General features: G+C 36.5%; 1 protein-coding gene across 1 annotated transcript in view; it reads right to left on the reverse strand.

The window, feature by feature from the left end:
• Positions 1-910: 910 nt before the first annotated feature.
• The window catches only part of LOC107662012 (glycine receptor subunit alphaZ1-like), a 56,498-nt gene continuing 30,523 nt past the window's right edge, over positions 911-26,885 (reverse strand). Inside the window, exons 5-9 of the mRNA XM_016451858.1 lie at positions 24,488-24,570; positions 22,161-22,298; positions 17,597-17,811; positions 13,121-13,267; positions 911-2,152 (exon numbers count right to left, since the gene is read on the reverse strand). Coding sequence (XP_016307344.1) covers positions 1,865-2,152; positions 13,121-13,267; positions 17,597-17,811; positions 22,161-22,298; positions 24,488-24,570 — 871 coding nt within the window. The 3' untranslated portion in view covers positions 911-1,864. The remainder of the gene's footprint in view (positions 2,153-13,120; positions 13,268-17,596; positions 17,812-22,160; positions 22,299-24,487; positions 24,571-26,885) is intronic.

The following is a 26,885-nucleotide window of genomic DNA, read 5'->3' on the forward strand; positions in this document are numbered from 1 at the left end:
ATATATATATATATATATATATACAGTATATATATATACACATATATATATATATATATATATATATATAATTAAAACATAAATAAATAATTATTTAATAAATAAAATGTCATCAATAAACTATTAACTTCAAGCTTCACTCTTAACCAAAATTATACATGTACATCAAAACATTATGATACCATTATTTAGATCTAAATGAAAAAGTTTGTAAATGTCTGACTAGTTGCAGTGTATAAAGACATATGCTTGTAGGTAAACACGTGTGAAAAACGGAATAAATTACAAATGTTACAGGCCTTACAAAATTGGTCAATGTCCACGTCACATCAAACAGGATGAAATGAAGACGAAAAATGGTCAAATTTGAAAACCTGAAAGGCAATGACAATAGAGTAACAAAACTGCTCTTTGGTTTTAAACAAACAACACACACACACACACAAAAGTATGTTACGCATGGCAAAATCTTGCATATCCTGCACAGAGCATCTATCACACAGCCTGACACATGCTCACTTTATATAATGGTGTTTCTCTTCAGTTCGGCAGTCAAATAAAACATTACAAACGTGAAAAATGACATCTATATCATCTGCGCCACAAAAAAAAACAAACAAAACCCTAGCCATGCATAGACAGCAAATGAGCATGACTGTAAGAGAAAATTGAACATGTATGAAATAACATTTTTTGGGGGGCCTCCAGAATAAAATGGCCATATTCAACATGATGAACATTGAAAATAATTGCATATACGATTATTGCATAGAGAAGCCAGATGAAGATGCATCCTAAATTTCATAAACTAAACCTTTGTGCACTTGTTTATTCTGTTGCACAATGCAGTGTTCATACATATGGACTGAAAAATCACTGTAATATACATTTGGATGGAAATATAGATCTATTATCATGGCACTGGCTGTACTGCTAAACCACACTTAGAAAAATAACACTGTATGAAATATGAGTTATGAAAGATCCCTTTGCTTTTCTTTCTGTCCATGATGAAAATGCCAAAACCAAAGATATGCAGAGAGTTAAAAGTATATTTTATTTGACATATATTTATATTTATTTTTCACACCCCCATGTATTTTAGCTTTAGTTTATTTAGGTTATATATCAAAAGGTGAATGCATGAATAAATAAATGGAATTGTGGAGTAATTTTTTTGGTCAACCTAAAGGATGACGTTTGGCACATGAGCAGAACATAATCTGATGTTTTAAACAAAAAGAAACCTGAAAATGAGCACAGATAGAGGAACACATTGACCACAGCTCGAATAAATATATTTGTTTCACTGGCACTCATCAAGATCCATAAATAATCGATATCAGAATGAAACATCATGAGACCACAGGACACATGTACCAAAGCGCATCTCGGTCTCTGGGACCTGCAACATTTTCATTGTGTATTCATGGAAGCCCCAAACTGCCTTGAGACGCCCAAAAATGTTTCATTTTCAATGGCTGAAGTATTATCATTTAAATATATGATATATTACAGCAGTAACGTTTTTCCGTATTCTCGCAATGCAGTACGTCTTCAAGTTGCAAAAAAAGTTTTACACGTTTTCCTCTTGGATTCCCAGTCATCAGTTCAGAAGTTCTTAAGTTGAATATTTACTTTTAGTCATTTTCATTTTTTTTTAGTAAATATATTGCCACATTCATATATCATGCATTTTACTGCATTGCTATTGCACAGGTCCGGATTATTCAGGAGGACAGGAAAGACGAAAAAAAGGAATAAATACCTCTGCTGGGGACTCGAGTGAGAGGGCTGCAGTGAGAGAAAGGCGGGCACGGTGGGACGTGGGGAGGGGCGTGGAGGAGGGTGTATTCGCATCTCTTTACTGCTTGTGAACATCCTCGCTGCGTATGATCTTATAAATGATCCAGTAAAAAATGTTAAAAATGAGGAAGACCAGTGGAAAGGCTACGCGTGACACCGTGTCGATCCGTTTGGCACGGCTGATGAAGAGCTTGCGCATTTCCTCCACACTCTTCTCAGGGGGCTTGGCGGAGGTGGGCGCATTGTTGTTGTTGCCCTTGATGGCTATGCCGTCTTTGGCCTGGAGGCAAGCCGAACCCATGCCATAGGCGGCGAAGCTGAATCGGCCGTCTCCCGCCTCGTCCTCCTGTCAATCGGTCAAGAAACCCATTATTCACACACTCCACCTTAATGCACCGTTATTAAAGCAGCTGCAGTTTCTTTACCTTAAAATATCAGTTTCAAATAATTAAAAATCATTCTGATGATACACTGATGTTTTAATATGGCAAATGTACGGTGACCAAGAAGTGCAAAACAAATCACAATTCTGAAAACAAAATAACAAATTACAAACGCAAATGCAAGTCTAAAAAACAAAATAACAATTCAGAAAACACAACAACAATTCAGAAAACATTATAACAAGTCAGAAAACACAATGACAAATTCGAAAACAAAATAACAAGTCAGAAAATACAACGACAAATCCGAAAACAAATTAACAAGTCAGAAAACACAACGACAATGATGGATAAGCGCATGTCGTTGGCTTCTTGACGCGATTGACCCGGGTTCGATCCCATCTTTTTCCGAACTTTTTTTTCATCCCTTTTCAAATCTCGTATTAGCAATGGATTCTATTTACACTAAGTGAAAATAGCAGTATTTTTAGCAATATGCTATTTACACTAAGTGCAAATACCTATTTACACTATGTTAAAATAGCAGGATTTCTACTATCAAGTATACTACTTGTTGCAAATAGTGGCAATTATCTGCACTTCAGTATTGTAGTACATTATAAAACAGTATGCAATAATAATGTATTCCATCTGCACCACTGGAGCTGATGATTTACAGCCACTTTTAACTAAATGTAAATAGACACCCAGTATTTTTTATTCCATAGTAAGGGCAATTCATACAATACATTTAAACTGAGCTACTGTAATACCATCTCCGAACTTTTTACCACGACTCTGCTGTTCTTCGGCTATTTCTTCCCTGTATATGTTGATTGACAGATGTCTCGTCCAGTCAGCGGTGAGTAATCCCAAACCAATGGCGCTGAATTGTTGTTGTGCTTTCTGAATTGTTATTTAGTTTTTTAGACTTGCATTTGCGTTTGTAATTTGTTATTTTGTTTTCAGAATTGTGATTTTTGTTTTGCACTTCTCGGCCACCGTACAAATGGCTTCTGCTTTTTTCCCAGTTGATAAAGTAAATAAAGTTGTGGACAGGCACAAGTCAGACAAAAAAAAAAATCAAAGGCTTTATCAATACCTATAAGCATAGTGAAGTCTATTATTAAGAAGTGGAAGGTATTTGGTAAAACACAGACCCTCTCTGGACCAGGACGTCACTCCAAACTGGATGAAAGAGTCAGGAGGAAACTGGTCAGAGGGGTGACCAAGAGGCCGACAGCAACTCTGAAGCAGTTGCAGGAATTCATGACACAGAGTGGTCATTGTGTGCGTGTGACAACAATATCACAAATTCTCCACAAATGTGGCTTGTATGGAGGGTTGCAAGAAAAAAGCCACTCCTCAAGAAAGGCCACATGCAGTCAGACTGAGCTTTGCCAAAACGCACCTTGAAGATTCTGAGGCAGATGAGACTAAAATTGAATTATTTGACCTCAACACCAAACAATATGTCTGGCAGAAATCCAATCCAGCTCACCATCCAAATAACATGGAGGTGGTAATATCCTGTTATGAGGTGTTTCTCTGGAGCACTTGTCAGGATAGAAGGAAAAATGTCTCTAAGGGTGCTTTCACACCTGTAGATCGATTGCTTTGTTCCGGTACAGGGATTAAAATTATTACAATGTTGCTTTTTATTTTTGGTGCGGTTCGCTTTCACACGGCAAAGTTTCTAAACGGACCAAAAATTTTGGGTTACCGTCCATGGATTTTTCTAAAAAAAAAATATAAAATCTTGATTTATGTTCAACTGAAGAAAGAAACTCATATATATCTGGGATGGCATGAGGGTGAGAGAATTTCAATTTTGGGGTGGAGTATCCCTTTAAATCCTCCAGTCTTGTTGGATGGATTACATGTTTGTGTGGGTATTAACTATTGAAATATGTCTGCTAGACAGCACAGGGTGTAGTCAGAGGTCACAATATCTCACGCAAGTTAATGGACTGACCTTGCCCTGCTCCCCACCTCCACACGCTCTTATTTGAGATTCAGCAGATGGACTCGATCGTACACTTTAATGAAAACAGAACCAAAATAACCACCCCAGTTAATTACATTTCAGTGCGGGTAGATATTTCACCGTGATTGTGCCAGTTTAAACACAAAACGCGGATGCGAAATAGGATCATTATGTTCGTAATGCATATTTCCAATTTGCAGGTGCAAACATCTAGCGCGGGGAACTATCCCGTTCGCTTTTACTGAAAGATCAGCCATTTTCTATGCAGGACTCCATTTTTAGACAATTTGTCCTCCTTCTGTCCTTGTCTTTCAGCCTTCCCATTTATAACTGTTAATGTGTGTCGGGGTAAATGGAAGATCACACGAGGATGTGTGTGTGTGTGAGGGGTGATGTTATTCCACTGCCCCTTTGTTTTTGTATACGACACTATCTTTGATGCCGGGGAGCTACGACCTTTCCATGTCCTTCAGTTGCACTGGCTCACCATTTGTAAGTATTACGGATGCTCGGCTTTATTTCTGCTGCCATTTGATTAATGTGGTGGCTACGAGACGTGACGTGGAGTTGTAAAGAGGAGCCAGGCTGCAGCACCGCTGCGTCCTGCGTCACTTTCCCTCCCGGCCTGGCCCCTGCCAGATTCATTACCCTCCCTTCCTAATTAAAAATCCGCCGTTACTGCATTAGGCGTGCCAGCCGCGTTCCCAGTTCGACTGTTAGAGGGGAGGAAAAAAAAACAATAAGCAGAACGTTCGCCTGCATCCTCGAGGTTTACAGCGGAGTGTAATATTATGGCTGCGCATCAGAATGCAGCTCACAGCCTCGTTTGCAAATCAGGGGTGTGGCTTCCACCGCTATATACAGGACCTCTCGGCTCCTTCATCAATCAAAGCCCGTAGATGTGACTGATGTTTTGATGCCTTTTATTGGGATGTTGTGATAAACGATAGAAAGCGAAATAGCTGTAAGGTAGCAGCCTCAAGCCTTTATCGTATATATATTCAAAATATTTAGCATCAGATGTACGGGACAGTGATGATTTTATACAAAGCATATATTAAAGTGAAAGTCACCTCTATCGTACATGTTGAGACCAGGATGATGTACTGCATTTATCTGTGTAGGACATTACAATGCATTGCAATGACATATGTCTGTTGTTTTATCACCTATGGGTGAGTTGGAATGAATATTTTACGAGCTGTGTATGAAACTGCATTATGCTGATGTGCCCAATGGTTATGAGTCTTAAATGAATATATGTTTACAAAAATTAGATTTTTCGCCAATAAACATCTGTGCCCTCATAAATGCAGGGAATTTAAATGAGAAGCAGACAAATAGCATTTGCTCGGTGTATATCATGCAAGCATATTATGCCTTTCAGGTTTCTTTAATGGCTAGAATCATTTTCAGCCCTGTTTCGGAACAGTCACTGACATCAGCTGCATCGGGTCCAACCACATCTAAAAATCTCTATTCCTGTCGCCCTGTGCAGTGACCTCCAGAGTATAATGAGAACTGCTGGCTCGAGAGCGACATTTCAGACCAAGCATTGATTCTAAATATGCTTACTAAACGAACACTTCCCTTTTTTCAATAATAGCGCTACGTATTTAGCCTTGTGCATTTTCTTATAACAAAGAATTTGCAAAAAAAAAAAAAAGTTGCCCATGCAAAAGTTACTACCCTAATAGAGGTCGCTACAGGAATGTGTCCTAAAATCCAAAATCAATGGGTTTTTTGAATGGGTTTTTTGGTTAAATGCCTGAAATAAGGTCTGTGGTTAACACAAGCTCAAGATATTCCATGTTTTCTTCTACCACATAAAATACATCAATAATATTCCATAAGATTTTTAAAGTTTTTACGTGTCTTGAATAAGGTGATTGCCAACGATTGGCTAAATGGGACTGCAGAGGTTGTCAGGGACTTTAAACATCATTACGCTGAACAGGTAAACTCATCTACACACTAGTCTTTACAGCCTCATTAATAATCACACTCTTGCTAATTATTCTAGCTCAAACTTTCAAATTTGTAGATTATAAATAAAGACTGAAAGAGTTGCGGGAAGCTTAGTAATGGTGACGTTGAAGCCATGTGATCGTGGTGTAGTTTGTTTATAGCCTAACTTTAGGTTAAGGCTTGAAAACTCATAAAAGTTGTGTTCAATTGTGAAGAATATCTAATTATGAACAAAACGTATAAGAATCCTGAATTTTATGCTGGTCACAGAGCTTATTTTCAGCAATAACCCAAAAGCCAATGCAAAAATTCCATTGTGTATTTTTTTTTTCGAGGGAACATGTTAATGCTAATTTCCAGGTTGGCCTACAAAAATGCACCATCGCTGCAGCAGTCTATGCAAAGTGTTCTAAATGGTAGCCAAGGTGTTGCTATGTAGTTGTTCTAAGTGGTTTTTAACATGTTGCTATAGGGTTTTTAGGCTCTTCTGGGTGGTTGCTTACTGACAAGCCAAAAGAGCTCGTCCAAAAGTGCTATTTTTGTCTTTATAAATGATTCAGGTCTCTCCTTCAATGTAACTATGGGATTTTTTGTCAACCCATTTTAGAAAAGTAATCCTCTCCTGAACAGCCCACATGATTTGAGATGTCATCCATGTCTGCAGCACAAGCAGGGCAGGACATACTACATGCTGAATTTTAATACCGTTAGAGGTTTGCTAGGCCAAGCATCAGTATTAATATAAATAAACATTAAATATTCATTAATTATATTTTTATTGTACTTGTAGACTGTAGAGAGACAGAACAAAAACACAGCTATTGTTTTTTTTTTAGCAAACAGTGCTGGGAAGTAACTGATTACATGTAATTTGGATTACATAATCAGATTCCAAAAATGTAGTACTTGTAATTAGGTTATGTTACATTTTAATTAATTAGTTACTTTTTTATGGATTACATCATTACAAATGATTCACAAAATGGCAGTAAATCATTCATAATTCTCTCTAATTCTTCTTTTTTTGTCTTTTAAATTGTCCTTTCTAAAAAATTCTACTGTGTGTCACATTATTTAGCTTTGAATATTCACAATATAGAAAGGCCATGTAATTGTAATATAAATTAATTTGCAATCCACGCTTCTGAATTTGGGAACGAAAGCACCTCTCAGTCAATTATACCATGCATGAGACAAATAATAATGCAAACTACTAAACTGATGTTGGTTAATGGTAACACTGACATGGAGGTAAACAAATACATTTTTTCAAGTGTAAAAATTACATTTAGTGAATTAATTTTAATTTAGCATTTTAATGAATTAATTAGCTTTTTATCAAATCATAAAACCCCTGCAGTTCTTTCATTTACACCAGTCTAGGAAACCCTGGAGTAATGCGATGTCAAAAGCAACCTAAAAAAGTAATCTAAAAGTAGTCAGAAAACATTACCTAAAATTAGTAATCTTGCACTCTAAAAAATGCTGGGTTGTTTCAACCCAACTTTTGGGTTAAAAATTTAATGTAAAAATTTAACCCAAAGGTTGGGTTAGTCCATATTTGACCCAAAGTTGGGTTGAAACAACCCAGCATTTTTTAGAGTGTGGATTATATTACTGACCACAATTTTCATCATGTCATTTGTAATCAGTAACAGACTTCAATTTATAAGAAATCCCCAGAACTGTTAGCAAACATTTTAGATGAGCGATCAGTTATACAAAGTTGCCCTGCTCGATGGACATTATTAAAAAATACCTGACATTTGAATGATTTGGCTGACCAATAGGAATCAAGAATTCCAGAGTGTGGCGTAATAAGCAACAACAAAAGACTGCAGTATTTTGCAGCACACTACTGTCCAGTGCCAAGTCCACTCAACACCTCTGGCACTGTTAAACACTCCAGCACACTGAGCTGCACCAAACCGAATACAACAAGACAAATCAGCCTCACTCTGCACCTTTACCAACCCAACTCAGGACGGCAAGCCAGAGGAGCGCGACAGTGGTTTACTTATCAGTGCATGCTTATTTGCATAGACAATCTCCCCTCATTTGAACAGCAGCTGCAGCGTTCAGAGTTCCCTATGAGTGATCCACCCTGCATCACAATCAGCCCTAACGAGGTGATTACTCTCCATCAATAGGCTACTTGCTAATATGCTCTTGTCATTGTTAGGCAAAGCAAAGACATCTGCAGTCCAGAGGTCACACTGCTTCACCCAGTTATTAACACAGCTCTGCCAGGCCATGCAGTCTGGCACAGGGGCATCCTGGTAGTCTGCTGTACACTGTTAAACCCGCATGGTGTAGCAATAAACTGGACTGGTTCAGCAAATAATCTAACAATTAGTCAAACGCTATATTTTATTAAAGAATGAGAGCTAAATTAGAGTTTATTTATGCAAATGAACTTGTTCTTGAGTAATACATTTTTAAGATTAAACTCTGGGGATTTGGGCTTGCATTTCGTTTGAACTCTAAAGGTTCTGCATGCAATAATGACAACTTATATTTTTAATCTAGTTTTGGCTTTGTTCATTGACTGTTTGGTGCATTTTGCACACAAAACTGGAACATTAGTTCATTAGTAATTTACATTAGTAAACAGTTAGTACATTAGTAATTTGTACTAGTAATTAGTAGTTAGTACATTAGTAATTAGTACTAATCACATTAGTAATTTGTAGTAGCATACTAGCATACTACTATATCTGTCAAATCTTTATGTGCTACTATGGTATTCAGAATTCAGCTATTTATTCTTCATCTAACATCCTTCACTCTGATTGGTTTAAATAATTCAGAGGTAACACCTGATTAACTGACTTCTAGGAGTAAGAGCACCCAGTTTTTTTTCTCCAATCACACTAAGGCCCCATCCACACGGAGACACGTTTAGCTGTATACGCATACATTTTGTATCGTATAGGCATTTCGTCCACATGGATCCGGCGTTTTGGGAGAGTGAAACCGATATTTTTTGAAACCGGGTCCCAGAGTGGATAAATCTGAAAGCGCCGCCCTTGCGTTTTCGTGTGGACAGCGAATCCGTATATTTTCTGAAACGATGACGTCATCAGCCCACGTCTCGCCCCTAGTCAGACACCGCTACGTCACGTAACAGCAACAAAAACATGAACAAACACTGAACGATTGTCTGTTTATTAACTAACATTAACACAGATTAATAAATGTATTGTTCCATGTTCGTTTGTATACCGCGCGCAAGGTTTATGCGCATAGTCCAAGTCTTATTCTCTGTTTTTAGTGTAACTCTGTGGCAGAATTACAGCGCCACATACTGGTCTGGCATGTATACTACATCGTTTTGTGTCGGTTTTGTGGTTTCGTGTGGACGCAGATATTTCTTGAGACAAGGAGAAAAAAAAGATCGGATAGGGAAAGCTCTGGCTTCCTGTGGACATAGCCTAAGGTTGCATACAAATATACATACTACTCTACTATATAGTAGGCAAAAAAAAGTAGTAATTCTGAAATCACAGTATTCATAAAACAGCATTCAAAAACTACTGAGATGACCTTCTGCTCCCAGCGAGATTCTGAAATGCACATCCAGTAGAGTGTAACAGTGTCCGTCCACGTTTTCAGTGGCTTTGATTACGGAAATATCTTTCCCATCCATTTTTTACACAAGGATTTAAAAAAAGTTAAGAGTTTTAAGCCATGAACCAACAAACTTGCTACGAGTTGTATCACAACATTTGATTTGAAGCAAAGCTGCATTTGAAAATCAGACAAAAAGACAATGAGGGAAAGAACTACAATCCCATGAAGCACTGCGAATAATCAAGTTAAAAAACAATGGATGAATATAAAGTTTTTTTAAATTATTATTTTAAGATGTTGGTTATGCATAAAGAAACACATTTTGCATTTATTGCAAAATATGCACATATTTAAGCATTCTGAGAGTCAACAAGACTTATTAAATTATGTAATTATTTGTGTGTCACGAGAGTTGGGCGGGTGCTAAAATGTGTTGCTTGATTTGCTATTCTCTAACTGGAGGAGATTTCTTTGTTGAATCAAGGATAATGTTTTTTTTCCCCACTAGATATTCCATGGTTGAACATGATTATTTAAAAAATAAGTCGAGATAATGCAGGCTGATGGCTTCAACAAAAGCATATAGCATCGATTAACAACCTCGTAGCTCACAGTAGGTCTGTCATCCGAATTTCATTCAGAACATACTTTTTAATGATTGCGAAGTACATACTTATTCAATAGAAGTACCTACTCAGAGTATGCAATTTTGAAAGCAGCCTTTGAGTTTGAGGCACTCAGTAGCAAGATAGCTAATGTTAACTAAGCAAAAATAGAGTGAGGGTGACACAAGCCAGATTTAGGCTGCCCAATGTGCACTACCTGCCAGGACTCTATACCTCATTTTTATACCAGTTTCAAGATTTAAATAATAATAAATATTCAGGTATTTTCAAGACAAGCTTCCTCTGGGGCCAGTCCCTTCACTGCCGAGCATCTACACATCTCTGTGTTGTCCAGCAGGGGGAATCCTCTTTCTACACCCGACGCCAGGTGCCTTTCAGAGGCACATGCAGGAGGAGGAGGAGGTCGATAAGCTCCTGTGGTAATGCCGGGGAGTTGTTTTATTGTGTAGTGCAGGGAGGTGACAGCTCTGGGCTGCAGTGCAGAGAGCAGACACTGACTGATAGCCCCAGTGAGGCAGAATGAAGGGCTGAACCCCAGCCGTGGATCACTGTGGCCGGGGAGTTTCATTAACCAGGGGGTGATAATGATAATGCAGCAAACCTACTGCTGAGCTGCGCCTGCTCAAATGAAAACACTACATATACACACTAATATTTAAGCATGCAGTCATGGTCGTGTGAGCTTTGTGAGAGCCTTCTGAGAGCATTCCCTTTAGCGACTATCCAAAGCCATGACGTCAAACACAAAAAGGAGAAATATTCTTCATTTCAAGTATATATACTTGACAAGTATATATTAAGTATATATTTGCAATGTACTCTGCCATTCAAAAGTTTGGGGTCAGTCTTTTTTTTTTTTTTTTTGAAAGAAATTAATAGTTGTAATCAGCAAGGATGCAATAAATTAATCAAAAATCACAATAAAGGTTTAAACTGTTACAAAAAGACAGCTATTTGGTGTAGTTTCCATCAGCAGTGGCTATCTGCAACATGCTAACCATCCAAACACTAGCTGCTTGGGTTGGGCATCTATTGGATGGAAAATTGTGGCATTTATACCGAACAGCTGGATTTGTAGTTTGCACCATTTGCCCTTGGTGTCTGAATGGTGAAGGCCTGCTATCAGCGAGGGCTGTGTAGACTGTCTCTGTGGATTTACCTGTATGGGGCTAAGAGAACCAGAGACCAATCTCACTGCACCTATTACAAGCAGCCCAGAGGCAAACTGAGGATTACAACGGTGGGATTTAGGATTTATTCTGAGCTTTCTGAGCCACTTGAAAGATTTCACCATGCCAACTCACATTACTCTATGAATGGAAGGAGCATTAATGTTTCAACTTCAACTCGCATTATGGTGGTTTCAGTCTTAGCATGCTAAAGTCAGGAGAGAAGATCAAACCGGAACCTCCAAATATGATGACTCCATAACGGAAGACCCCTTTATTAAAATATAATGACAATACACTACCTTGCAAAAGTTTGGGGTCAGTAAGATTTTATTTTAAATAAATTAATACAACAATGCTTAAACTGATCATAAGTGACAGTAAATGCATTTATAACTTTGTGAAAAAAAAATCTATTTAAAAAAAATGCTGTTCTTTTTGAACTTTGAAGAATCCTCAAAACAAGTACCATGTTTTCCACAAAAAAAAAAACAAAAAAAAAATCCAGCATTGAGCATCAAATCAGCATATTAGAATGATTTCTGAAGGATCATGTGACACTGAAGACTGGAGTAATAATGCTGAAAATTCAACATTTTCATATGTGACCCTGGACCACAAAAGCAGTCTTAAGTCGCTGGGGTATATTTGTAGCAATAGCCTAAAAAAACATTGTATGGGTCAAAATTATCGATTTCTCTTTTATGCCAAAAATCATTAGGATATTAATTAAAGATCATGTTCCATGAAGATATTTTGTAAATTTCCTACTGTTAATATATCAAAACTTAATTTTTGATTAGTAATATGCATTGCTAAGAACTTCATTTGGACAACTTTAAAGGCGATTTTCTCAATATTTAGATTTTTTTGCACCCTCAAATTCCAGATTTTCAAATAGTTGTATCTCTGCCAAATATTGTCCTATCCTAACAAACCATACATCAATGGAAAGCTTATTTATTCAGCTTCCAGATGATCTATAAATCTCAATTTCGAGAAATTGACCCTTATGACTGGTTTTGTGGTCCATGGTCACATATATAAAACCACTATATTTTATATAGTATAAAATACTATATTTTATTCAAAAATATGAATCATGAATTAAGCAATATAAAGGCATACATGTATTTAATGTATTCTGAAAATACATTAAATAGTGGCATATATTATTATTTTATTAAGGCAATTTAAACAAAACATTTAAATATTATATTTATTTTCAGCAATATTTATCAAATCTGTTAAATGTGTTAAACATATTTAATTAATATGTTAGCAATAATATTTTTTTTCTCTAAAATGTTCTGGAGACCCCTAAGCATCCCCTCTTAAGGACACTAGTTTGACAAGTATACTAGTGAATCTAGCTTGTGATTTGTATTTTCATCAGCAATAATGCACAAGTTTTGAAAGCCCTGTATGTGGCACCATGCCATTTTTCGTCAGACTCTGGTCTTCGATGCCCTGATTACATTTTTACTATATTCTGTAACTCCGAATGTAACCATGAGAACATTGAAGGTTTGAATCCCCAACACAGTGAATATTCATCACAGTGGGCCAGGGCTTATAGATGAAGTGTGTTTGGACCGTAGGGCTCACCTTAAGATGCCTTCTCCTCCTCTGGAAGCGCAGCAGCTCCTTGTGTTGGCGTGCAATGAAGTTGACGGCCGCATACTCCAGCAGAGCAGAGAAGACAAAGAGAAGGCACACTGCCATCCAAATGTCAATGGCTTTCACATACGAGACCTGCAGCGAGACGAAACCAACAGGACTGGCAATAAGCAACAAAGAACAACTCTGAGTCACCGCCTGGCTGAAAGTTCACTCACTGAGTCACTCGCTTGGCTCAAGTGCTTAAAACTTTCCAGTTGAGAAAGTCGTAAATTATGCCCATTATAGGGAAGAATACCTTTAATCTGAAACCCAGAGAGCTAAAAGGACTGTTCTATTCAGTCTGAGATTGAGGATCAAAGTGTTAATGAATAAAATATGTCAATTTTAAGAATTTAGGCTCAGCAGCACAGCAGCCGAGTCTTTATGCACGTCTGTGTGATCTCCGTCAGAAAGTAGAGACGCGCTAAGAGCTGCTTCTTTGGCCTGGAAAAGAGCTTGGCTGCCAGCCCGACAGCTTGGCTGAGACTCACTTTATTTGACAAGCCAGTGACCAAAGTGGTTGTGGAGTTTAGGTGGCATTACAGAGCGCACGGTTCACAAAGCATTGTTGAAATGACGGGAGCTCGCTGGGCTGAGACAGCACTGATGAAATACTCCACTCTGATCTTCACCGCTAATCTCAGATGCTCTTACTGAAACCTTTCTCCTTTGTTAATTGAAACTTTTATAATTATTTGCATCAATAACACCTACTATCAAAACCTAATAGTCTTTTGAGCCTTAGCCAAAAGACAAAGCTGTATAGACAAATGTAGCTGGATATAGCGGAGGTACAGCAATCCAATGACATGGTTGAGTGCTGCTGACATTAAAAACATGCATGATCATTATTGCTGCATAGGGGTGGGCGATCTACTCAAAATATTATATCATGATCTTATAACACAAAATCACAATTTGAATCGTGATCTTCCCAATTTTGAGATGTACTATTGAGAATATCCAGCCTATGGATGTATCTGTTTGCACACAGTATTGCATTAAACAATAAGTTGTCAAAATGGTAATTAAACTTGCATAGTCTTCACTGTATGAATTAAATATACACTGATTCTCACTGAAGCTACTAACATTATTCAGTCAAGAGCAGTAAGGGATTTTTTCATCTTTCGCAGTTTAATGTGCTTTTAATAGCAGTCACGTTACATGATTTGACTGATTTGGATGTTAAGTTCAAGTGCATTTAAGGTCACAAAGAGAGATTTGGAAATGATGGACACAATTTCTGTTCCGTTATAAAGTAATTAATTGTCAACAGCCAGAATTACAAATGAAATAAGATGTATATAATTAAATAAATGGCCAATAATAGCAGGTCAATGAAAAATCATCAACACAAACAGCTATCAATGCAAAGCATTAATGAATAATGAATCAGCTGTACAGCCACATGCTGGCCATCCCAATGCTGCAGGCTAAATAGGTATGAAAAGGACTTATTATTCTTCTTATTATGATTATTCTTTATGAATGGCCAGAATTTTTTATTTTTCAGAGGCATGTCTCTGACAAACAGCCCTTTGGCACTGAACATCTTGTAATAAACATTATTTACAACCAATTCAATCCCACAGTGGGAATTTTGCAGTAACCTTGTAAAAATATTACAAAATATGGTTATAAAAAAATCAAATTTTTTTTAATTAAAAAAAATCTAGGTTTTCTGTGCTTGTTTGTAGCACTGCACAGTCTAGCCTACTATTATTAAGAATAATAAATAAAAAAGTAAATAAAAGAAAATATTAAAAAATTTCATTTTATTATTATTATTTTAAACATTAACAATACAAATATACAAATGACTAAATACACAAAAAATTACAATTGCAATTTCACTGTAAAATAAAAAAGAGTATTTAAAAAAAAATTAATAATAATAATAATAAGAAAAATAATTATATTGTTTCTTTCAAATTTAAAACCATCTAACTTTAAGATGGAAAACCGCATATCAACCAAAAACTCATTAGTTGACAATCACTTCTCATTACAAGTATGTGAAGATGGTTGGCACATGTTGTGTTCCCAAATGCATGTTAAAGTGACCCAAACAGAACAGATGCAGAGATGGAGTTTGTGTAGTCTCGCATAGCCAGACCTTCAGACTGACGGCTGAAGGTCTGGAATCCATGGCAGCTTTCATTGGCCTAGGCCCGCCCATGAGGCCGTTTGACTGACATGTCAAACAACCAATCACAGTTAGTTTCGTTCATCGTCACGTTTTGGGGCGTGGAAATGTCACCACAATAACAGACTGTAAAACTCTATTTTAAAGATTCTATGTCGCGAACTTAAACTTTTCACATACTTTTGAAAATCCAGTGTTTAGTTGATCCTGATAAGCGGGCAGCTTTCATTGGCCAAGGCCCGCCCATGAGGCCGTTTGACCGACATGTCAAACAACCAATCACAGTTAGTTTCGTTCATTGTCACGTTTTGGGGCGTGGAAATGTCACCACAATAACAGACTGTAAAACTCTCAGACGTATTTTAAAGATTCTATGTTGCGAACTTAAACTTTTCACATACTTTTGAAAATCCAGTGTTTAGTTGATCCTGATAAGTGCTCTTCATCACAGTTGTAATCATGACGGCTTTCTTCCTTCGTGAGGGGGTTTGGCGGCACGGCATTTTTGTTTCCAGGCGGAACGTTAAAGAACGCGACACACACGTCTCCCGGAAATCCTGTATAATTTAACCAATCCAATGACGACTTCGAAACTCCTGAAGTGTTTCCACGTTTGTGTGCTGTATGCATCAGACGTTTAGCCAATGCTCTGTAGGCGTGACATCTGAGGCTGAGACTAGAGTTTGTGTGGAGCAGCATTTACTGAAAAACGAATAAAGTTGATTTGATAATCGCACAAGTCATGTTCAATTTTATTTCGAATAATGGTGCAGCCCTACTTTCTTATCTAGCTCAGTGTGGCCAGATACAAAGATGCATGTGACACTGCCATTATTTTCTAGCACATGTGTGTGACTGTTAACAAAGCTGCTGCCTATTATGAGCATCTCAAGTCTTAAAACTATTTACGAGGTTCCAGCATGGTCAGAATTAATGTTTATGTCGACAGCAATTGAACCTAGTACAGCCCATGACATATTGCAGTGGGACATCAATAATATGCCTCTGAACAGAGTGAACGTTACGCCATCAGGGATTTGTATTGTTGGGATGAGCATGATGGAGACCCTACTGACCTTAGGAAGAGAAGCTCTTGATCCTGAGCTCTGGGTGGTCATGGTCAGCACAGTAGTGATGCCCAAACCTACACGGGCAGGGGCAGCGTCCATGTTGATCCAGAAGGACACCCAAGACAAAATGACGATCAGGAGACTGGGAATGTACATCTGGATCAGATAATAGCCCATCTGTCTCTCCAGGTGGAAACGAGCCTCTATGCAGGTGAACTTCCCTGAAACACAAATAGCATGTGGTTTTATTGTCAACTCATGTTTCATTTGATTCTCTAGAGTTTTGTCATTGCAGGTTTAAAACAGGCTTTAAATAGGGCTGGGAAGTGAGAAGTGGTTCTTATTCAGAAATGATTCCCAAATACCAGAATCAAATGATGTTCGATTCTATTAACTGTTTCCCAAACTAAAATACAGATACTGAATCAATAAAGCAAAGTCCAATTACAGAACGAATGACTCTTATGAGTCGGTTCATTTTAGAGAATTGAATGCATACTTGGCAGCTAGTGCAGTCTGATTCCTAAACAAATGACTCTTGTGAATCAATTATTTTGTGAATCAAATATATACAGCTTGCAGACTTGGCCCAGTGTAGTTATTGACTGTTTCTCCCACATGACAACAAGTAGTTAAAGATACATGTTATGTGCTTGTCAATAGTACTTTGTAAAAATAAATAAATTAAATGTTTTTACATTTTGGATTAGTATTGCTTGCTTAGCATTTAGTTTCCACTTTTGTGTGCTGTATGCATCAGACGTTTAGCCAATGCTCTGTAGGCGTGACGTCTGAGGCTGAGACTAGAGTTTGTGTGGAGCAGCATTTACTGAAAAACTAATAAAGTTGATTTGATAATCGCACAAGTCATGTTCAATTTTATTTCGAATAATGGTGCAGCCCTACTTTCTTATCTAGCTCAGTGTGGCCAGATACAAAGATGCATGTGACACTGCCATTATTTTCTAGCACATGTGTGTGACTGTTAACAAAGCTGCTGCCTATTATGAGCATCTCAAGTCTTAAAACTATTTACGAAGTTCCAGCATGGTCAGAATTAATGTTTATGTCGACAGCAATTGAACCTAGTACAGCCCATGACATATTGCAGTGGGACATCAATAATATGCCTCTGAACAGAGTGAACGTTACGCCATCAGGGATTTGTATTGTTGGGATGAGCATGATGGAGACCCTACTGACCTTAGGAAGAGAAGCTCTTGATCCTGAGCTCTGGGTGGTCATGGTCAGCACAGTAGTGATGCCCAAACCTACACGGGCAGGGGCAGCGTCCATGTTGATCCAGAAGGACACCCAAGACAAAATGACGATCAGGAGACTGGGAATGTACATCTGGATCAGATAATAGCCCATCTGTCTCTCCAGGTGGAAACGAGCCTCTATGCAGGTGAACTTCCCTGAAACACAAATAGCATGCGGCTTTCATCGTCAACTCATGTTTTATTTGATTCTCTAGGGTTTTGCAGGTTTAAGACACGTCATTTAAATAGGGCTGGGAAGCGAGGACTGGTTCTTATTCAAAACACGGTTCCAAAATACCAGAACCAAATGATGTTCAATTCCTTTAACAGTTTACCAAACTAGAATTAGGGATGCACCGATACCGATACTGGTATCGGGCCCGATACTGAGCTTCTGTACTCGTACTCGTTAAAATGCCCCGATACCACACAGCATGTGTTAAGTGCCATATTCAGACAATGAAACACCACAGACAACAGACAGCAGAATGGAGTTATTAGAGATTAATGATGTCTACGAAGTATATGTATGCAATGAATATAATGTTAAACATTCAGTATTGACTGTATAGCTGATGTGCGCGAGCTGATATTAGGCTACATACCTTTCTATCAAAGTTATCTAACATTATCAAGCTGAATTTGTTCGGACACAGTTTAACTTTGAGTTCTTGTTATATTTTATTACCATTTTCTAAACTATAGCGAATAAACTGTGATAATGTGAGAAATGTTGAAGGTGTCTGAATAAATTTTGATTTGACTGTATCTATTTGATAAATGAAGTTAACCAACTAACATTATACATACTCTTTTGGTTTCTGTACCCAATATTTTAAAAATTTACAAATGCAATAAAATATTGGTATCGGTACTCGGTATCGGCAAGTACCAAAAATAAAAGTATCGTATCGGGCGAGTACTGGAAAAAGTGGTATCGGTGCATCCCTAACTAGAATACATATACTGAATCTATGAAGCAAATCAGAGAGCATGACCAGCGCAGTCTAATTACAGAATAAATTACTCTTATGAGTTGGTTCTGCAACAAGTGCAGTCTGATTTTTTGTGAATCAAATATATACAGTTTACAGAGTTGGATCAGTGAATTTACTGACTGTTTTTCCCATATGATAACAAGTAGTTAAAGATATGTGTTATGTGTTTGTCAGTAGTACTTTGTAAAAATAAATTAATTAAATATTTCCACATTTTGGATTAGCAATTATATCACCTCTGCAAAATAAATAACTGCAAAATCCTTGCAAAAGTCATTAAAAGCCTATTTAAACATTTTGGAAGAATTGTTTAAAATTTATTTATTTTAAAAATAAATCTAATCATTTGGCAAAATAATTTTTTCCTCAAAAATACAAAAGAGGAACTATTAAGGATCAGGAACTGCTAAACAGCATTTGGCGAATGTAAAAATAAATAAATATGTTATGACATTTTGGTTTGTTTAGTATTGCTTATTTAGTATTTATGCCACCTCAAAAATAAATAAATAAATCTGCAAAAGTCAGTAAAAAGTCCATGTAAACACATTTTGGAAGAATTGTTAAAAATGCATTATTAAAATGATCTAATCATGCAGCAATAAATTTAAAAACGCAACATATGATTACAATTGCAATACAATCACAATTTATAAAAAAAGAGGAATCGTAAACAGAACCATAATTGTCAAATCTCATTCCTATATTTAACGTTCAAAAAAATGGATCCATTAAGGATCCAGAACTGCTATAGGAAATAGGAACTGGAACCAGAACTGTCAAATCTCTTTCCTAGTTTCAAAGGCTCGTGACGCTTCCATGTTCCCACACTATAACTAGACAGCTGAGCTGAAAATGTCAGGGTCAAGGTTCATTTAACTTCTAGCATTTACTCAGCTGAATTGGAATTGTCGAGTTTTTGCAGTTGTTATTGAGCTGATGCAGCATAAACCTCTAGATTATTCCCTTACCCTTGGGAAAATTATGTATTGATTACATTGTTGCATTTATGAATATAGATAAAGACAAAACAAAATGCTAGTATAAAAAGCAAACAGAGGTATTGACTCAAACAGAAGCTCAAACACAGAGAGCAAACACTTTCTTTGGACTGCGATCTTTGCTGAACGTAAACAGCCAAGTGAGAAACAGGATAGATGCAACTGACCAGCACTAAAATTAAAACCACATCTATTTCTCCCAAGGGACTTGGAGGATGCAATCGGATGAGGAAGACAAACTGAGAGGAGGGCTGGACTGCAGAGCTTAGGCCTGCTCTGCAAATCAAAATAGATTGCCATTAATAAATCTGAGAAAAACGACACTTTAATTTCTAGTTAATGCTTGACTGGGGAGCAGCAGAGATCAAGTATTCAAGCACAGGGCCGACTGTCCAGTGCTTGCACCGGAACAACACGACTATACAGAGAGAGAGAGAGAGAGACGGAGATAGTGAGGGATGACCAGAGTGGTAGGGCATCTTCAGGTTCTTCCATGGACTTTGATGTGCACAAACACCAAGGTGATAGGTGAAGTGCAATCAAGCAAACCAAAGAAATATGATCTGTTCCTGCATATGAGATGCACCTCAGACAGGAGTGAGAGAGAGAGAGACAGAGATAATTGTGCAAATATTGATCCTTATTATGGTAATTAATTCTGACTGGTATTAGTTTGTTCTGGATTACCTCATGGTCACTTATGCAAATACAGACAAGAGAAAAGTGATATCTAGATGAATAATACTTGATACAAGATGAAAATGATGGGTCTGCATGAGCAAAAATGTGTGTAAACGTTTTGTAAATAAATGGTTTTTAAATTTAATTTGTAAACTTTTTTAAGAGCCTATACAAATAATTAACTTTTTGTAAATAACTTTTTATATTTAATTTTTAAACTTTAATTTTCCAGTAATACTTTACAAGAAGGTCCTATTTGTTAACGTTAGTAAATGCATAAACTAACCAACAATGAGCAATACATTTGTTACAATAATCTTGTATTTATTAATCTTTGTTAACGTTAGTTAATAAAAATACAACTGTTCATTGTTCAAGTTAGTTCAGGCCCATTAAACAATATTAACAGATAAAACTTTAGATTTTAATAATGTATTAGTAAATGATGAAATTACCATAAACTAAGATTAATAAATGCTTTAGTATTTAGTATTTTTCATTGATAGTTCATGTTAACTAATTTAGTTAACTAATATTAACAAATGGAAGCTTATTGTAAAGTGTTACCATTTTTTTTATTAGCAAGAGTCTATTCAAATGATTCCAAATAATTTACATTTTGTAAATACATTTTTTTTTTTAATTTCAAAGTAATTATTAGGAAGTGCCTATTCAAATAATTTGTAAGTCTATCACAGGATAAACCATATTTTACATTTATTCCAAACATATTTTCAAAGAAACAAAAACAAAAAGGATGAAAAAATAAGCATAAACATAATAATCAAAAAAATGTGGAGATGAAATCTACATTAACATATGAATATATTTTAATATATATATGTTTTTAATATATTTAATACATTAACATTAATATATTTTCCTCCCTTATGAAATATCTTTCATGACATGTAAAAAGTCTTGCATAGTTGATATCTCAGTTGTATTTAAATATTTAAATTTAAATTTCATTCTGCTTGTGTTTCATGATTGAACATCAATGCTAGGAATATTTGGGACAGGCATAGTTGATATCTCAGGTTGTGGCAATGCCTGTAATTGCTTGTCATACACAATGACAATTATGTAATTGTCTTGTTCTTAAGTAAATTAAATTTAAAGCAATCAGTTGTATTTAAATATTTAAATTTAAATTTCATTCTGCTTGTGTTTCATGATTGAACATCAATGCTAGGAATATTTGGGACAGTACTGTATTTTTACATTATACATAATAAAATTGGAATGGTAAAATTCGAATCACCTTTTTACTAAATGTAACGTTAATATAATAATATTTAATGTAACTGTAACATAATACAGTAACCTTTTTAACCCTTGCAAGTTCTCTTAGCTCTCAAGCCTGTTTATTATGATTTCAGATAAACGTGACCTTCTTAAAAAAAAAAAAGCCTAATGTTAAGGCAAAAGTAAAGAAAGCATGTCCAATATAAAACTTTATCGAACACAACAAAACCACACAAACTCTCATTATCCCAATGATAATAATTCAAGAAAGGAGACTTGCTTCTATTTTCGATCTGAACTAGTCTGGCCTTCAGCAATTTTCCAGCTTATCTGGAGTGGAACAAATCCTGACTGTCAACACTGGCTGAACAGATGGTATTTAACCCAATCGAAAGTTCACAAAGAAGATTCAAAGCAGAGCTCTGGTCCACAACATTTCATTGAACCCGTTTTGGTACCAAGTGCTTCGTAACAATAGATCCAACAACAGTGCTTAGCATTTGTGTCCGGCCACATTTAGTGTAGTGTCAGCACTGAACAAACACTGTAGCTTCACATGCAGATGAACGACACTCACCTGTGTTGTAGTGCTTGGTGCAGTAGCGCAGATCCTTCTCTTCCTTCATTATAAACTGAGGTAAAGTCAGACCGTCTGCTACCTGCACGGCTCCCTTCTCGTCCCACTCGAATATAAGATCGTTCATCGTGTAGCCAACTAGTGGAGGAACAACGAAACAATAGATGAGTGTTGTCCATGGCAGAAAAAAAAGCTTAGTTTGTGCCAGCAGGTCTGACAATGGCTCCGGCTCCTATTTTAGTGGATCCCCAAATTTTGAAAGAAATGATCTAAACATGCACAGTTCTGGGTAGATTACTTACAATTTGTAGTGCATTACTGATTACATGATGAAAACTGTAACATTAGTAACGTAATCTAAGTTACTCATTTTAGGTAATGTATTCTGACTACTTTTTCGATTACTTTTGATCAAATTTAAACTTACCACTAAATGTACCATATTGATATAAAAAACAGAAAGAAAATATATTCCACTTTTATATCAACATTATAAAATGCATTAAACATTAGAGTTGATAGTGAGTGAATAGTGAGTTGATGAAAAGCTAATCATTAATTGAATCAAAAAAATGTGAAATAAAAATAATTTTAACACTCGAACACCAAAATATAAATACAGAGTTCTGGCATGAAACTCTAGATGGTGCAGTCCGATAGGTCTAGCTCAATCTGACCTGGCGACATCATTGTCATAGCAAGTCTCGGTACTTGCTCTGCCGCAGCAGCAGCAGTATAGAAGATCTATTCCGCCAAGACCAAATACATTAACAATGTCATGTACATTACCATGCCAATCCCTCCGAGAGTTGTCATGACAGAAATATATTTATTTGTTTACTTGCATGACAATGTGACTATTAACCGACATCAGAGAACTGTAAGCATGTGCATGTGTTGTTAAAATGATTGAAATACTAACTTTCTCACAGATATTTTAAGTAAATATTTTATTTTAAGGGGTTTGGCTGACAAAAAAAGTTTTCCTTTAAAGGAACACTCCACTATTTTTGAAAATAGGCTAATTTTCCAATTCCCCTAGAGTTAAACAGTTGAGTTTTAGCGTGCAGCAGGCGCAATGATATTACGCAGCGCCTGAAAATAGGCTTCTTGGAAGTTACCTAGCTGGGACAATTTTCACGAGCTGCGTAATATCATTGCGCCTGCTGCACCCATGGTACGGCAGCAAAGTTCCTTGATTATTACACCGGAATGAGAGTATAGTTCCTAACCATATCGGCCTAGAAAATCGCAACTTTTTATTTTCCGTCGGTCTTAGTACACGATGTAACTACAGAAGAGTCAAGTTTTAAATAGGAAAAATATAGAAACTCTTTGGTCATTTTTGAGCGAGATGCTAACGGTCTAATCAGATTCAATGATCTATGCTAAGCTAAGCTAAAAGTGCTACCGCCAGACCCGGAGATCGGCTGAATGGATTCGAAAACGGTAAAACTCAACTGTTTAACTCTAGGGGAGTTGGACAATGAGCCTGTTTTCAAAAATAGTGGAGTGTTCCTTTAAATTCAGAAGCATGGTTTGCAAACTTATTTACATGACATTTGTGAATATAGTCAAAGCTAAATGGCATGACAGTAGGATTTTTAGAAAGGAGAATTTAGAAGAGAAAAAATACGAATTTGGGAGAATCGATAAATTATGAATAACTTACGGTCATTGTGTGAATCGTATGTAATCATGTAATCCATAAAAAAGTAACTGTAATCTGATTATGAGTATTTTAAAATGGGATATACTCTAATTACAAGTATGTAATTTTTGGAATCTGATTACGTAATCCAGATTACATTTAATCAGTTACTACCCAGCACTGAACATACATTTCATGAAAAATCAATATATATAACAGCAAAATGTGGAAATAAATCGCACAGACCAAAATCAAAGCTAGTGCGCTTGCCTGCTTGACATGCAGAAAACTTATTTTAATGGGAGAGATTTGTTCAAATATTACATAACCCCCTCTGTCACCCACTCCGAAACTCTCTTCTCCTCAACAAAAAACCCTGCCACATCTGTCATTTTACTCATGGTCATCAAAAAGCTTCAATCAAATTTTCCCCTGCAGGAACACGCTATAATCTGGCAAATTTGAGAATCAGTAGTAAATAACAGAGAACTGTAATGGCAGGAAGGGCCGGCGCTGGCTTGTGCTGAAAGCGTCTCTCTGCTGAATGCTGAATCTACTTGAAGGCGGCCTTAAATCACTACACTCTTCATCTGCTGGTGACAGCCAGTACAACATCCATCTCTGCACCACTGAATAAATCCTCTCCATCTGGCTGAAAGGATCAGGGCATACTTACAGCTCTCCAGCTGCATTATACAGGTCTGCACATCCATAGGGAAATTCTTCAGGTCCATGGGGCAGGCCAGAATCAGTGTTATTCTGAGAACAACAACAGCCTCCATCAGCAACAAACTCCACCACAGATCAAATTAGACAGCTTGTACTTTCCTCCTTTTTCCTCATTGGTCAAACCGTTCAAATTTAAAGGAACACTTCACCCAATCAGTATTTTTTTATTTGTTATTATTTATTTATTATTATTATATAATATTATGGCATTTATTAATATTTTGAATTAGCGTTTTTATTTTCAGAAATTGAATTTATAATTTGTAATTTGTATTAGTATTATTAATAATTAGTTTTAGTGATTTTAATCCTTCACTCTTTCTTCACCAGCGTTTTTTTCTTTTTGCCAGCCACCACCAGCATTTTTTTTTAATCATTTTCACAAAATTTTCATGGCCCCCAGAATATTTAGTTGTATTAATATCTGAACATGCAATATGTCAAAAGAAAGAATAGGGCTTCTGCTTTTAAATCAACAAACAAACAAACAAACAATGTTTTATTCTAGCTTTATGCATTCTTTTTTTTAAAGAGCAGGTCATATGGTATTTTAAAGTGTCCTGATATCGTGTTGGAGTCACCTACAACAGGTTTAAATGCATCTAAGGTCAGAAAACATTGTAATTTTCTCAGAATATACATTTAATATTACAATAATTTTTCAATGCAGTTCTGAGCTTAAAGTCTGTAAACTCCTCCCTTACATAAGCCTACTCTGCTCTGATTGGTCAGCTGGCCAAGTCTGTTTTGATTGGTCTTTCCGTATACAATGCGTGTCAGAAACAAAACGCCCATTACCATAATTAATTTTTTGCTCCAGAGGGTTACTTGTAAACAAAGATGCTATACGATTACAAAAATAGCCTTATCAATTTGAGCTCGAGTCCGAGGATGATACCGATGCAGTCGCTCAACCGGAAACTCCATCGCAAGCATGACTTGATCAGGGCGTTTCTAGCGGAAGTGTTTGTGATACAATTTTTGTCTTGGAATACGCTTGTCGGTTCACAATGAGTTCACAGTTTTAATGTTTATGTTTCCTTTAATTTATTTTTAAGATCTGAAGTAAAATATCCATTGTTGCTTTCAGTAAGGCTATAAAGGTGACGCAAACTAACATTAAATAAGCACATAATCAGAACCTGAGATTATTATTGTCATAGTTTGTGTGGTGTTGTTCTAGCCACGACGTCACAGGAATACGTCAAAAAGGTCATTTTTGAGCGAGATGCTAATGGTCTAATCAGATTCAATGATCTATGCTAAGCTAAACTAAAAGTGCTACCGCCAGACCCGGAGATCGGCTGAATGGATTCGAAAACGGTAAAACTCAACTGTTTAACTCTAGGGGAGTTGGAAAATGAGGAAAATGAGCAAAATAGTGGAGTGTTCCTTGAAGTTGACAGACTATTTCTATGGTGTCTTTTGTCAGCTTTGTCAGCTTGTGAATTGTTATTATCATGGAAATAACAGCATACAGGACTGGACCAACATGAATATAAGCAAATAATGTCATTTGTAATTTGTCATTTTTGGGTGGCTATCTCTTTAAGAAATGCACCCAAACTGTATTAAATCTATGATTATTAACTCTGTCTCAAACGATCCTAAAGCTAGATAAAGAAACAGCCCTGAGCTGAGCTCTGTTTTGAAACTCACTCTGTAATCATGTCACTATCACGGGATAGTGGTTATTTACCTGAAATGTTCCTTTTAACTGTGCGCTGTGGCTGGTGCAATCTAGAGGGAGTTCGCAGCTAAGACCAAACTGATCTGAAAGGTTCATTTGATAGTGTCAAGTTAAGAGATGAGGCTTCCCAATCCACACGGCTATTCACTACAAGCCCAGTCCTTTTTAATTCTACAATGATAAGACATAGAATTTAGAAATTGGAAACATGCTTAGAAGGATACTCATAATCTTTTTGCTTTAAGCCTTTTAATTTCTTAATAATAAAATACTTTTAAATGATACCACACAATTAAGCAAACATGCTGTGCAGTTTAAACTGTGTATGATTTCAACAAGATTCAGAACCGCTCAAAAGTCTGGGGTCAGCAAGTCTCTTACGCTCACAAAGGCTGCGTTTATTTGATTAAAAATAGTTAGAACAGTAATAATTTGAAATATTATTTCTTTTTAAAATTGTTTTGTTTTAAAATGTAATTTATTCCTTTGATGCAAAGCTGAATTTTCAGCATCATTACTCCAGTTTTCAGTGTCACAAGATCCTTCAGAAATAATTCTAATATGCTGATTTGCTGCTCAAGAAACTTTTCTGATTATTATCAGTGTTAAAAACAGTTGTGCTGCCTAATATTGTTCTGGAAACGGTGATACAGTT

The sequence above is a fragment of the Sinocyclocheilus anshuiensis genome, unplaced genomic scaffold, assembly GCF_001515605.1.
Source record: "Sinocyclocheilus anshuiensis isolate Anshui unplaced genomic scaffold, SAMN03320099.WGS_v1.1 scaffold535, whole genome shotgun sequence".
Classification (NCBI taxonomy): domain Eukaryota; kingdom Metazoa; phylum Chordata; class Actinopteri; order Cypriniformes; family Cyprinidae; genus Sinocyclocheilus; species Sinocyclocheilus anshuiensis.